The 12,800-nt window shown below is 38.8% G+C and overlaps 1 protein-coding gene across 4 annotated transcripts in view; it reads right to left on the minus strand.

Annotated features, from left to right (window-relative positions):
- The window catches only part of GAS6 (growth arrest specific 6), a 157,149-nt gene continuing 144,349 nt past the window's right edge, over positions 1-12,800 (minus strand). For all 4 annotated transcript variants that reach the window (XM_075336420.1, XM_075336418.1, XM_075336421.1 and 1 more), the window contains 2 exons: positions 650-875; positions 1-532 (listed from right to left, as the gene is read on the minus strand). In XM_075336420.1, coding sequence (XP_075192535.1) covers positions 381-532; positions 650-875 — 378 coding nt within the window. In that variant the 3' untranslated portion in view covers positions 1-380. The remainder of the gene's footprint in view (positions 533-649; positions 876-12,800) is intronic.

A 12,800-nucleotide genomic window follows, 5' to 3' on the forward strand; every position in this document is an offset into this window, starting at 1 on the left:
TTATTTTAATTTTTTTTATTTTAACTTGTAAATTGGTAATTAAAAAGCAATGATTGCTATTAAAAATATAATACATTTCCAGTTTTGCATCTCTGTTCCACATTATCTCAGTTCTCCATTGATGATAAGCCTCCATGAGAAAGTTTCCACACAGATTTTTGGTAATTAACATTAGTTTTCTGAAATATTTACAATATATTACAGTCTTTATCCAACAAAAGGAGCTTCTCAATCTTTGACACCATGTAAAAATCAGTAGGTTCTACATAATTTCAGTGTTTTACGAAACTATACACACACAATACTGCAGAATAATTTATACATGTATAAAAAAAAGAAGATACTTGGCTTAAAAAAAAAAAAAAAAAAGTGTGCTGTTACTATTTGAGAGACTTAATCGGTGGGCACGAATGAGAGGTAATATCATTATGTTTGTGCACGGCCTCGTCCAAGTCCAGGGTCTTTTCTTGAACAATTATAGTCATGCAGCCTTGGTAGAATGCAGTGACCGGGGTACGAGTGATTTCCACATCTACAAATTCGGTAAAAGAAAGGTGTGACAGCATCAAAATCTTAAAGTGACTCATTAGTTAGAAATACAGAGAACAGTATCATTTCTTTCCCAGAGAACTATCAGATTCACACTTACCTGGTAATCCTCCTATATAAGTTTTCACTCCTTGTTGTATGTGATCATTTAAGGTGGAAAGAAAAATCTGTAGTTCAGTTTCAAACAATTCCATTTCTCCAAAAATCCCATCAAACGAAAGATGCACGTGGTCTTTGCTGGCCGATATCTCCACCAAGTGCTCTTTATTGCAGACATTTACTTCAAGCCGACAAACCACTGTGTTTTTTACAGACAGGATGATAAACTACATGTAACGAGAGAAATGAAATGACAAAACAGCTATCAATAGTGTCAGAAAATATGTCCATAACAAACATGCACTATAAGGCCTCTATTCACATTATTCTTAAAACAGAATTCTATAAAATGCCTGTCCAATGATCCAACTAGATCATGATTTTTATACCAGGAATATTTGGGGAGGCTTGTGATCATGTGTAAAGATTCCTGCTGGGTGACTTTTATTAGGTGCCAGTATTATGCACTTGTCCTATTAATTAAAATAGTATATAGAATGCCTGCACAGTAATTGACGAATGTGCACATGACTTGTCCAGTCCCAATCACCAATATGAAAGTGAAAGGCGCTGGTTAGCCCCTATAAACAGGACAGATAAGAGGAGTGCGCATCATGTAGGTTGACAAATTCGACCCACCCCCACCCCAAAAAGAAGGTACATCTTATATGAGGCAGCTTATTTTAGTGCTGGTCCAAAGTTAGAAATCTCTATGAAAAATAACCATCTCTTTAACCCTTTAACCTCTTCCCGACATTGGATGCACCGGTATGTCCTATTTTGCAGTGTGTTCTTGCAAATGGATGTGCCCACATGATTGCTGCTGAGAGGTTGGCTGAAGTGATAGCCAAACTCTGGCTGTCACAGCTAGGGGCAGTGCCTGGGCCGCCCCTGGCTGTTTAACCCCATAAATGCTACAATCAATTATGATCACAGCATTTTGTAGGCTAGAAGTGGGAGTGCGCTCCCTCTCCCACTCGATCGGGAACCCCTCAACGTTATCACGGGTGTCCCGATCGGTGCCATGGCAACCTGAAGTCAAAAGATGACCTCCAGGTTACCTGGCTCCGGTGGCTTGTTAGATCATGAAAAGAACATGATTTAAGAGGCATTCTGTCAGTGTCACATTGACATGGCAATGCATTACACCAGCGATCAGATTAATAAAAGTTAATAACCCATAGGGGGACCAAGTAAAAACGTAAATCTAAAAATAAGTAAAAAAAAAAAAAAAATGTAAAAATATTTTTAAAAAATCCTCAAATATATACATATATTATACAGTATATATATATATATATATATATTTTTATTATCGAGCTAAATAAAATAAAAACATGGTAAAGCTTAGGTTTTTTTTCATCAAATCGCAGGAGAAAAATTTAATTAACAGCAATCAAAAAGTTAACCATACATAAAGGTGGTATTCCTGAAAAGGTCAATCTCGTTCTGCAAAAAACAAGCTGCCATACGACTCAGTCAGAGGAAAATAAAAAAGCTATAGCTATCAGAATATAGTGATGCAAAATCATTTTTTTCCTAGAATATTGTTTTTGTTCCTACTGCCTCCTAAAAATCAGAATTAAAAGCGATAAAAAAAGGTTTTGTACCCTAAAATGGTACAAATAAAAATAACTCATCCTGTAAAAAAACAAGCTCTCACATGATTCAGTTGGCAGAAAATGAAAAAAAATTATAGCTCTCAAAACTGCAGTGTTTTAGTGTGTGATAATAACCAAACATAAACCTGGTATTACTGTAATTGCACCGATCCAAAGAATAAAAAAAACCCAAAACGTTTTATTATCACTTATACAGCATAGTGAATGGCATAAAAATAAATAAAATAACTTATCCTGCGCTCTATGCTTAACGCTTAGACCGAGGTTTACATGTAAATCTCTGAAATACATGATTCAGATGGACCCCCCAAACAGAACATTTACTATCGTGAGGCAGATGGAGAATCTGTGGACTCTACTCTCGCCTATAATCCAGCGGTGTATGGCTTTTTAAGCATTCATAAAAGCGAAGCCACATTTTTGTGCCCTTCTGAAAGAAAGAAAGACTCTACTGAACAGAGGTCAGGGTAACTCTGCTGCCTCAATATAGTGAATTGATCCCTCGGGGGTGTCATTTGAAAACACACCATTCTGAAACTTAAATATAAACCACATGTATGTGCTCAGTGTAGTGCACAGGATAAATGTGATGCAAAATGTCATATAAAATGTTCCCAATAAAAGGTTCAACTCATTCCACACAAAAAAACAAACCTCCATTCAAGTCCGTCATCTGTCGATGCAAATATAAGGGGCCACCACGTTACTGGTAACAGAAAAGTTCTGGAAATGCGCCATTGCTTACCCCAAAGACAAATCCAGCAAAATCTGCACACCCAAATCTAAATGCCCCGCTCCCTTTTGAGCCCTACACTGTGCCTAAACCACATCTAGAGTCCACATGTTTAACATTTCTGTAGTGAAGAGAGCCTGCTTAATTTACAAGATATGTGTATCCAGAAGCACGAGCTTGGCGCAGTCTATGGGCACACAATATATGGGCTTCACAATGGCAGATTTGCAATTTTCACTTGGTAACCTCCATAACTGCTTCTTGAAACATACCCACGGAGTCAAAATAGTCACTACACCTGTGGATAAATTCACAGGCGGGTGTTATTTCCAAAATGGGGACACTGTGGGGGAAGGGGGGATTCTGCTCCTCTGCCACTTATTGGCTTTTTATATGGAGTCCGTAAACTATTCTAGGAAAATCTGTGCTCCAAATGTCAAATAGCGCTCCTTTACTCCTTTGCAAGGCTCACCATGTAGCTAAGCAGTACTGTACAGCCTCATATGGGGTATTGTCACACTCAGCAGAAATTGTACACATTTGTGATATTCTTACCCATTTCCCGTGTGAAAATGTAAAATCTGGGGCAAAAAAACCTAAATTTTTGCCGTAAAAATGTAATTATTTTTTCTTTACCAACCAATGGTATAAAATTCTATGATGTCAATATAATTACTGCACCCCTTGATGAATTCATTGAGATATGTATTTTGTAAAATGTGTTCACTTGGGGGGTTCTGCTGCTCTGGCACCTCAAGGGCTCTGCCAATGAGACATGGCACCTGCTAACCATAACAGCAAAATCTGCACCATAATTTGGCACGCCTTCTCTTTTGAGCTTTTCACTGTGCCTGAGAGGTAGTTCCCAATTAAATGTAGAGTATTAGCGCACTCAGGACATATTACACAACAAACTGTGTGGTCAACTTTTTTTCCTAATAGTCATAATAAAAATTAAAAATTTGAGGCTAAAAATATTTTTGTGGTAAAAATGTAATTAATTATTCTTTTTCATCATCCAATGGTATAAAATTATGTGAGCCACATGTGCTGTCACTATGCTCACTGCATCCTTAGATGAATTAATTGAGAGGTCTAGTTTGTAAAATGGGGTCACTTATGGGGGGGAGGGGGATCTACTCTGGTAATGTGACATGCCACCCTCAAACTATTCCAGCAAAATCTGCACTGCAATATGGCGCTCCTCTTCTCAGCTTTCCACTATGCCTCAAAAGTAGTTTTCGACCAGAGGGTATTGGTTGGTCAGATGTTGTGTAACAAATTGTACCATTCGTTTTCCCCTATTACCCTTTTGAAAATTAAAAAAAACTTGGAGCTAAAGCAGCACTGTATTGGAAAAAATGTGAAATTTTCATTTACTCAGCCCTTATACAATTCTGTGAATTGCCTGAGGGTGAACAATGCTTGCTATACCCCTAGATAAATTCCTTCAGATTCCATAATTGGGTCACTTTAGGGGTTTCTGCTCTTCTACCATGTCAGGGGCTCTTCAAATGTGACATGGCGTCTGCAATCTACTCCAGCGAAAATTACACTCCAAAATTCAAATAGCATTCTTTCCCTTTTGAACCCCATTTTTTGCGTCCAACTAGGGGTATGTGTGTACACAGGATAAATTGTACAATAAATTGTATGGTCAAATTTATCCTGTAAGCCTTACAAAAATAAAAAAAATTGGGGCAAAAGCAAGTGAGAAAAATGTATTTTTTCATTGTCACGGTACAACATTAAAAAATTCTGTGAAGGACTTTTGGGTTCAAGGTGCTCTCCACACCTCTGAATAAATTCCTCGAGGGATGTAGTTTAAAAATTGGGTCACTTGTGGGGGGTTTCAACTTGACATGGCGTCTATTTATTTCAGCTAATTTTGCATTCCAAAAGTTGAATGGTGCTCCTTCACTTTGGAACCCTGCCGTGCACCCAAATAGTAGTTTTTGATCACATATGGGGTATCTGCATACTCAGGAGAAATTGCACAACAAATTATATGGTTCCTTTTCTCCTGTTATCCTTGTGAAAATTAAAAATTTGGGGCTAAAACAAAATTTTGGTGGGAAAGTGAATTTTAATTTTCACGGCTCATTATGAAACTCTGTGAAGCAGAAGCTCTGTGAAGCTCATTATGAAACTGTGTGGGTGTTCAAGGTGCTCGCCACACATCTAGATAAATTCTTTGATGGGTTTAGTTTTGAAAATTGGGTCACTTGTAGGGGGAGCTCCACTGTTTAGGTACCTCAGGGGGTCTCCAAACATGATATGGTGTCTGCTAATGATTCCAGCTAACTTTGCTTTCAAAAATTAAAATGGTGCTCCTTCCCTTCAGGCTTTGTAAATTTTGTTGGAAAAATGAGAAATTGCTGATAATCTTTTAATCCTTCTAACTTCCTAACAAAAAAAAAGAGGTTTCAAAAATGTTGCTGATGTAAAGTAGACATAATATTTTAACCCCTTTATCCCCGGGCCCATTTTCACTTCTTGACTACCACACTAAAATCCCTTTTTACAAACTAAAGGTTTTTGCATCAACGCATTTTGAAGACTATAGGTTTTTTTTATCTTTCTGCTGACAGCATTATGTGGGGACTTGTTTTTTGCAGGATGAGTTGAAGCTTTTATTGGTACCATTTTTAGCCACATAATTTTTGATCGCTTTCTAATTCACTTTTTGTGAAGCAGAATCAAGAAGAAACAGCAACTCAGGAAAAGTTTTTTTTTTGTTTTATGCCATTCACCATGCCCGTAGAGGTTTTAAGACAGTTTTATTCTTTGGAGCGGTACCATTGCAGCGATACCATATTTATGTAGTTTTTTTTTTTGTTTTGCCGCTTTTACACCATAAACGCTATTTTACAGGGAAAGAAAACCGTTTTTGCATTGCTGCATTCCGATAGCTATAACTTTTTTTTTTGACTGATGGAGCTGGATGGTTGCTTGTGTTTTGTGGGACAAGATGATGTTTTCAGCTGTACCATCTTTATTTATATATGACTTTTTGATCATGTTTTATTCCCCTTTTTTTGTCAGCTGTATGATGAAAGGAAATAGTTTTTGTTACGTTTTTGAGTTTTTACGGTGTACACTGAAGGGATTAACTAGTTGAACATTTTATAGCTCTGGTTGTTACGGACATGACAATACCAAATATCTGTACTTTTTAATTTTATATTTCTATACAAATATAACTATTTATTGGAATATTTGTTGTATTTTTTTTCTTTATTTTCTAATTTTTTTTAGACTTTAACTTTTTTTTGTAACTCTGATCTTAGCTGCAATGTTCTGCAGTGCTCGATCACTGCAGAACATTGCAGCTGCCAGAGCTGTACAGTGAAAGCCTGTGTGATCATGTTGCATGCATGATCACACTGTCTTTCTGTGGTCGGACGAACTCAGGTCACAATGACAACACTCGGGCCCTCGCGATTACGTTGCGGGAGTCCTGATTGGAAGGGAGATAGAGCGCAATCTCTATCCCAATCCCCCAAGTGCATTTAAGGAGTTAAACAGCCAGGACGGTGCAGGCACCATCACTGTCCATGAGGACCCGGGCATAGCTGTGGGGTAGGTAGAGTCCGCAGCCGCGAGGTGCACAGCCTGGTACGTCCTTGCCCATTAACTCACCTGAAAACAGGACGTACCTTGGTCGGAAAGGAGTTGACAAATAAATAAAAAAATTGTAACCTAATTTACAACCAAGATGAAGTAAAATGTGTCATGAAAAAAATCTCAGAATCACTGGCATCTGTTGAAGCGTTTCAGAGTTATTGAATCATAAAATGACACTGGTCAGAATAGTAAACTTTGGCCTGGTCAGGAAGGTGAAAACAGGCTTCAGAGGTAAGGGATTACTTTTCATTCCAACCATAGAGTAAATAAGGACCAATCCTAAATACATGTCATTCTTACTAGTGAAAAGTAAAAAAATATATTTTTATCTGTAACATACTAGTTCTATATTGTTAAATGTAAATGTTTAATAATTATTGGAAACCTATGACCAGCGGAAAAGAATATATGAGAACCAAAAATACAAAAGTAGTTAATTGTTAGGAAATGAAAAGCTAATACCACTCACTTATAATTGTTGGAAACAAATCCTCTTGAGTAAGACTGCTGCAGAAGATGGTGCCAGGCAGTACAATAGCGCTTGTTAGGGTGTTTTGTCCCAATCGTTTGTTTCCTCAGTCAGCCCTTTGGTACTACAGTACTCTAAGGCCTCATTCATGTGTCAGTATTTTCGAATCAGTTTTTGTATGCCAAAGTCAGGAAACTTACAGAGAAAAACTATCATTGAAATATTGACACCTATTGAATGTGTAGAGACACTCCTGGTTGTGGCACACAAATACTGATGAAATACTTATAAAAGATACTGATGTCTAATAAATGACACCTTACATTACACTTCAGCACATGGTTCCTAACAGTATAGCTTATGCAGTTTCTGTTAGTAGTTTTATTTTCTACAGGTGCACTATGCATCAATAACCTATTTACTAACAGACAATGATTTAATTGTTAGCTAAAATAAAAGAAAAATGCAGTAAAAATGTAAACCATTAAATGATTGTCCAGCAATTGACCAGTATTGTGTCAAAAGATTACGCTTTCAGCTTCTTAGCAAAGCTTTAGAGTGGATCCATCAGTATAGTAAAAGGACTTGTCTCGCGAAACACTACCTTATTTGAGAGCAGCATAACGTAGAGACAGAGACCCTGATTCCAGCGATGTGTCACTTACTGTTTGTTGTCATTTTGATGAAATCAATGTTCTCTGCTACAGATCTAGCAGTTATACAGAGCTCATGAATATGCTAGACTACCTGGCAGCAGGACAAGTAGTCCTCTAATGATAATCTACTGCTGATTAAACAGTGATTTTATCACAACTACACTAAGCAGTCCAGTAAGTGACATCACTGCTGAAATCAGGAGCTCTGACCCTACGTTATGCTGCTCTCAAATTAGGTGGCAAAACCTGGTGACAAATTCTCATTAAAACAGGAGAAAAGGGACCATACATTATGTTAAGCAACCTCTTCTGAGTACACAGATATCCTATATGTGGTGGAAAACTACTATTTGGGTGCATGGCAAGGCTTGGAAGGTAAGGACCACCATTTGAATTTTGGAAAGCCAAATTGGCTGGAATAGATAGCGGACGCCATGTCGTGTTTGCAGAGCCTGATGTGCCTAAACAATGGAAATCCCAACAAATTACAGCATTTTGGAAACCACACCACTTTAGGAATTTATCTAGAGGTATGGTAAGCATTTTGAACCCATAAGTGTGTCATGGAATTTTAAAACATTGCACTGTTAAAATGAAGAATTAAAGTTTCTCCTCAAAAATGTTGCTTTAGCGCCAAAGTTTTCATTTTCACAACGGTAACATGAAAAAGGACAGCATAATGTGTTGTGCAATTTCTCCAGAGTACAGGGATACTCCATATGTGGTCAGAAACTCTTGTTAGGGTGCACGGCAGGGCTCGGAAAGGAAGGAGTACTATTTAAATTTTGGAATGCAAAATTGTCTATAAGAAATTGAGGACGCAATATCGCATTTGGAGAATTGCCGAGGTTCTAAATAGCAGAAACCCCCCAAATCTGACAGCATTTTGGAAACTATACCCCTCAAGGGATTTATCTAGTGGTGCGGGGAGCATCTTGAACCCATTGGTGCTTCACAGAATCCTATAATATGGGGTTTTGAAAATAAAATATTATTAATTTTTTTCAAAGAACATGCTACAGGCCCAAATTTTTAAATTTCACAAGGGAGAAAATGAACCACAAAATTTGTTATGCAATTTCTTCTGAGTATTGCAATAACCCATATGAGTTAGCAAACTACTTGACATGTGCAATTCAAGCTTCAGAAGATAAGGAGTGTCATATTTGAGTGCAGATATGGCAGGAATGGTTTGCCAGTGTCAAGTCACATTGGCAGAGCCCCAGAGGTGCCAGGAGAACAGAACCCCCTATAAGTGATCCCATTTTACAAATACACCTGTCAATGAAATCATCTAGAGGTGCAGAGAGATTATTGACACCACATGTGTTTCACAAAATGTTATGTTATACCAGTAGGCGGTGAAGAAAAAATAATTACATTTTTACCACAAAACTTGTTTTAGCCCCAGATATTACATATTCACAGGGGAAGATAAAAATGACTGCATAATTGTTACACTATTTCTCATGAATGTGAAAATACCCAATATGGGACTGTACAGCGCTATTTGACTTTTGGAGCAGCGTTTTCTAGAATAGTTTGTGGATATACATAGTCCCCAGGAACCAGAAGAGCAGAAACCTCCCTCAAGTGATCCAAATTTGGAAATTACACCCCTTTGTGAATCAATCTACGAGTGTAGTGATAATTTTAACTACATGGGTGTTTTCCAGAAACCAGCAGAAATGGTTGTTGCTGAGTGAAAATGGAAATGTGCCATTATAGTGCCCAGTACAATGTAGTGCCCATACATTATGCCCAGCTTGAGCTTCTGGAAACATACACCATGTGAATTAAGTGGGCTCTCCTAGATACAGAAATGCCAAACATGTGGATGCCAACTGCTGTTTAGGCACACTCTGGGGATCAAAAGGGAGGAGGGCATTTTGATTTGGGAGTGCTGATTTAGCTGGACTTTTTGGGGGAGGCGAAAAGCCATAGCGCTTTTCCAGAGCTTTTGTGCTACCAATAATATGGAAATCCCTTATATTTCTGTTAAAAGATGATGAACCTGAGTGGGGAATTGTTTTTTTTGTGGGTTCAGTATAAGCTTTTATTGGTGGCATTTTAAAGTATAGAACATTTATGCATCAGTTCACATTTATGCTGTATTCTACTCTTAATGTGAGCTGAGCATTATATGAGGGGGTAATACCAATATGAGAAGTTGTGTATAGCACTGGTATTTAAAATTTAACCTTTATTAATTTCTCTATTAAAATTATAGGACCAATCAGGTGATACCACAAGGTAAACAAAAAAACACAAAGTACAGATTGGATGCATACAGTATATCAACAGGAGTTATATCCAATTCCCTCACGGTCCTCCCGGTTCAGATATATACATCCAAATGATTAAAGTGACATTGTGCAAAAAACCGTGATCCTCCCAAAATTGCACTCTTGCCCTTAGATTAACACTCTTTTTAAAGTGGCTACATGCAAATGCTAAGATTATCCACAGATCACAGAAAACACTGGGGTATAATCAGGGAGGAAAAACAATGTTTTTTGTAAAACTGGTGCTCAAAAAGTGCAAAATAGTGCAATCATTGGTGGTAGTGGGACTTATGCTCACCGTCTATCCCACTATTCACAAATGAAACCATATGTTACCTTACAATATACGGGGGGGGTGACTCACTAACGCACCACACAGTACCCCTAAGGTAACAAACTCAACGTCCTCCTTCCCGACGCGTTTCCTCAAAAGCGATTCATCAGGGGATAGGGAGGCTGTGTTGTCAGAGGCATGTTGAGCTAAGAAATGAGAAAACCCATTTCTCATTTCTTCAATGAAGTCATCAAAACTATGAATTAACACATGTGGAATGAAATACTTAACAAAAAAGTGTGAAACAACTGAAAATATGTCTTATATTCTAGGTTCTTCAAAGTAGCCACCTTTTGCTTTGATTACTGCTTTGCACTCTTGGCATTCTCTTCATGAGCTTCAAGTGGTAGTCACCGGAAATGGTCTTCCAACAGTCTTGAAGGAGTTCCCAGAGATATTGGCCCTTTTCTCTTCACTCTGCGGTCCCGCTCACTTCAAACCATCTCGATTGGGTTCAGGTCTGGTGACTGTGGAGGCCAGGTCATCTGGCGTAGCACCCCATCACTCTCCTTCTTAGCCAAATAGCCCTTACATAGCCTGGAGGTGTGTTTGGGGTCATTGACCTGTTGAAAAATAAATGATGGTCCAACTAAACGCAAACCAGATGGAATAGCATGCCCGCTGCAAGATGCTGTGGTAGCCATGCTAGTTCTGTATGCCTTCAATTTTGAATAAATCCCCAACAGTGTCACCAGCAAAGCATCCCCACACCATCACACCTCCTCCTCCATGCTTCAGTCCATACGTTCACCTCTTTGGCGTCACACAAAGACACAGTGGTTGGATCCAAAGATCTCAAATTTGGACTCGTCAGACCAAAGCACAGATTTCCACTAGTCTAATGTCCATTCCTTGTGTTCTTTAGCCCAAACAAGTCTCTACTGCTTGTTGCCTGTCCTTAGTAGTGGTTTCCTAGCAGCTATTTTATCCTGAAGGCCTGCTGCACAAAGTCTCCTCTTAACTTCCAAAGATGTGTCTGCTGCTAGAACTCTGTGTGGCATTGACCTGGTCTCTAATCTGAGCTGCTGTTAACCTGTGATTTCTGAGGCTGGTGACTCGGATAAACTTATCCTCCGCAGCAGAGGTGACTCTTGGTCTTCCTTTCCTGGGGCTGTCCTCATGTGAGCCAGTTTCTTTGCAGTGTTTGATGGTTTTTGCCACTGCACTTGCGGACACTTTCAAAGTTTTCCCAATTTTTCGGACAGACTGACCTTCAGGTCTTAAAGTAATGATGGCCACTTATTTTTCTTTACTTAGAATTTGTATTATGGCAAGAAAAAAGCAGCTAACAGTCTATTCAGTAGGACTATCAGCTGTGTATCCACCAGACTTCTGCACAACACAACTGATGGTCCCAACCCCATTTATAAGGCAAGAAATACCACTTATTAAACCTAACAGGGCACACCTGTGAAGTGAAAACAATTTCCGGTGACTACTTCTTGAAGCTCATCAAGAGAATGCCAAGAGTATGTGAAGCAGTAATCAAGGCAAAAGGTGGCTACTTTGAAGAACCTAGAATATAAGACATATTTTCAGTTGTTTCACACTTTTTTGTTAAGTATTTCATTCCACATGTGTTAATTCATAGTTTTAATGCCTTCAATGTGAATCTACAATTTTCAGAGTCATGAAAATAAAGAAAACTCTTTGAATGAGAAGGTGCGTCCAAACGTTTGGTCTGTTCTGTAGTTCGGCACCAGAATTAATTCCGGATAGCTGCCTGTACGCTGATACCCATATATAGAAGTCTATCAGCAGCCGAATCATGCGCTTTAAAATGGTGGTAGAAAGGGCTAGGGGGATTAGAGCATGCAACATTATACTTACCGATTCTTCTGCGCTGCTGTAACACTACAACTGGGGCCATTCAATACCCTCATACATATTCACGGCTTCCCCTGCCCACCAGCAGTCCCGCTCTCTCTTCAGTCAGACTGCGCCCCCACCCTGTGTGACAGCTTTGAATCACACACACTGTCTGCACATCTTCTATAGTGGAGAAAAAATAAATAAATTGGTGTAGGGTCCCTTCATATTATGATACCTAGCACAGATAAAGCATAGAGCTACAGGCTGCAGTCCCCAGCCATGTATTTATCTTGGCTGTGTATCAAAATAAGAGGCACCCGATAGGCTTTTTTAAAAATTTTAAATTATTTAAATAATTTAAAAAAACTGCCTGTAGTCCCCCAATTTTGATACCCAGTCATGATAAAGGTGACAGCTGGGGGCTGGTATTCTCAGGCTGAGGAGACCCAAAGTTATTGGGCCACCCCAGTCTAAAAATGGCAGCCTGCAGCCGCCCAGAATTGTTGCATCCATTAGATGCGACAACCTGACACTTTACCTGGCTCATCTAGTGGAAATTAGTGTAATATAAGGAGTTAATGACAGCCCACAGCTGCCACTAAGTCCTAGCTTAG

This window comes from Anomaloglossus baeobatrachus, chromosome 2 (assembly GCF_048569485.1).
Source record: "Anomaloglossus baeobatrachus isolate aAnoBae1 chromosome 2, aAnoBae1.hap1, whole genome shotgun sequence".
Lineage (NCBI taxonomy): Eukaryota > Metazoa > Chordata > Amphibia > Anura > Aromobatidae > Anomaloglossus > Anomaloglossus baeobatrachus.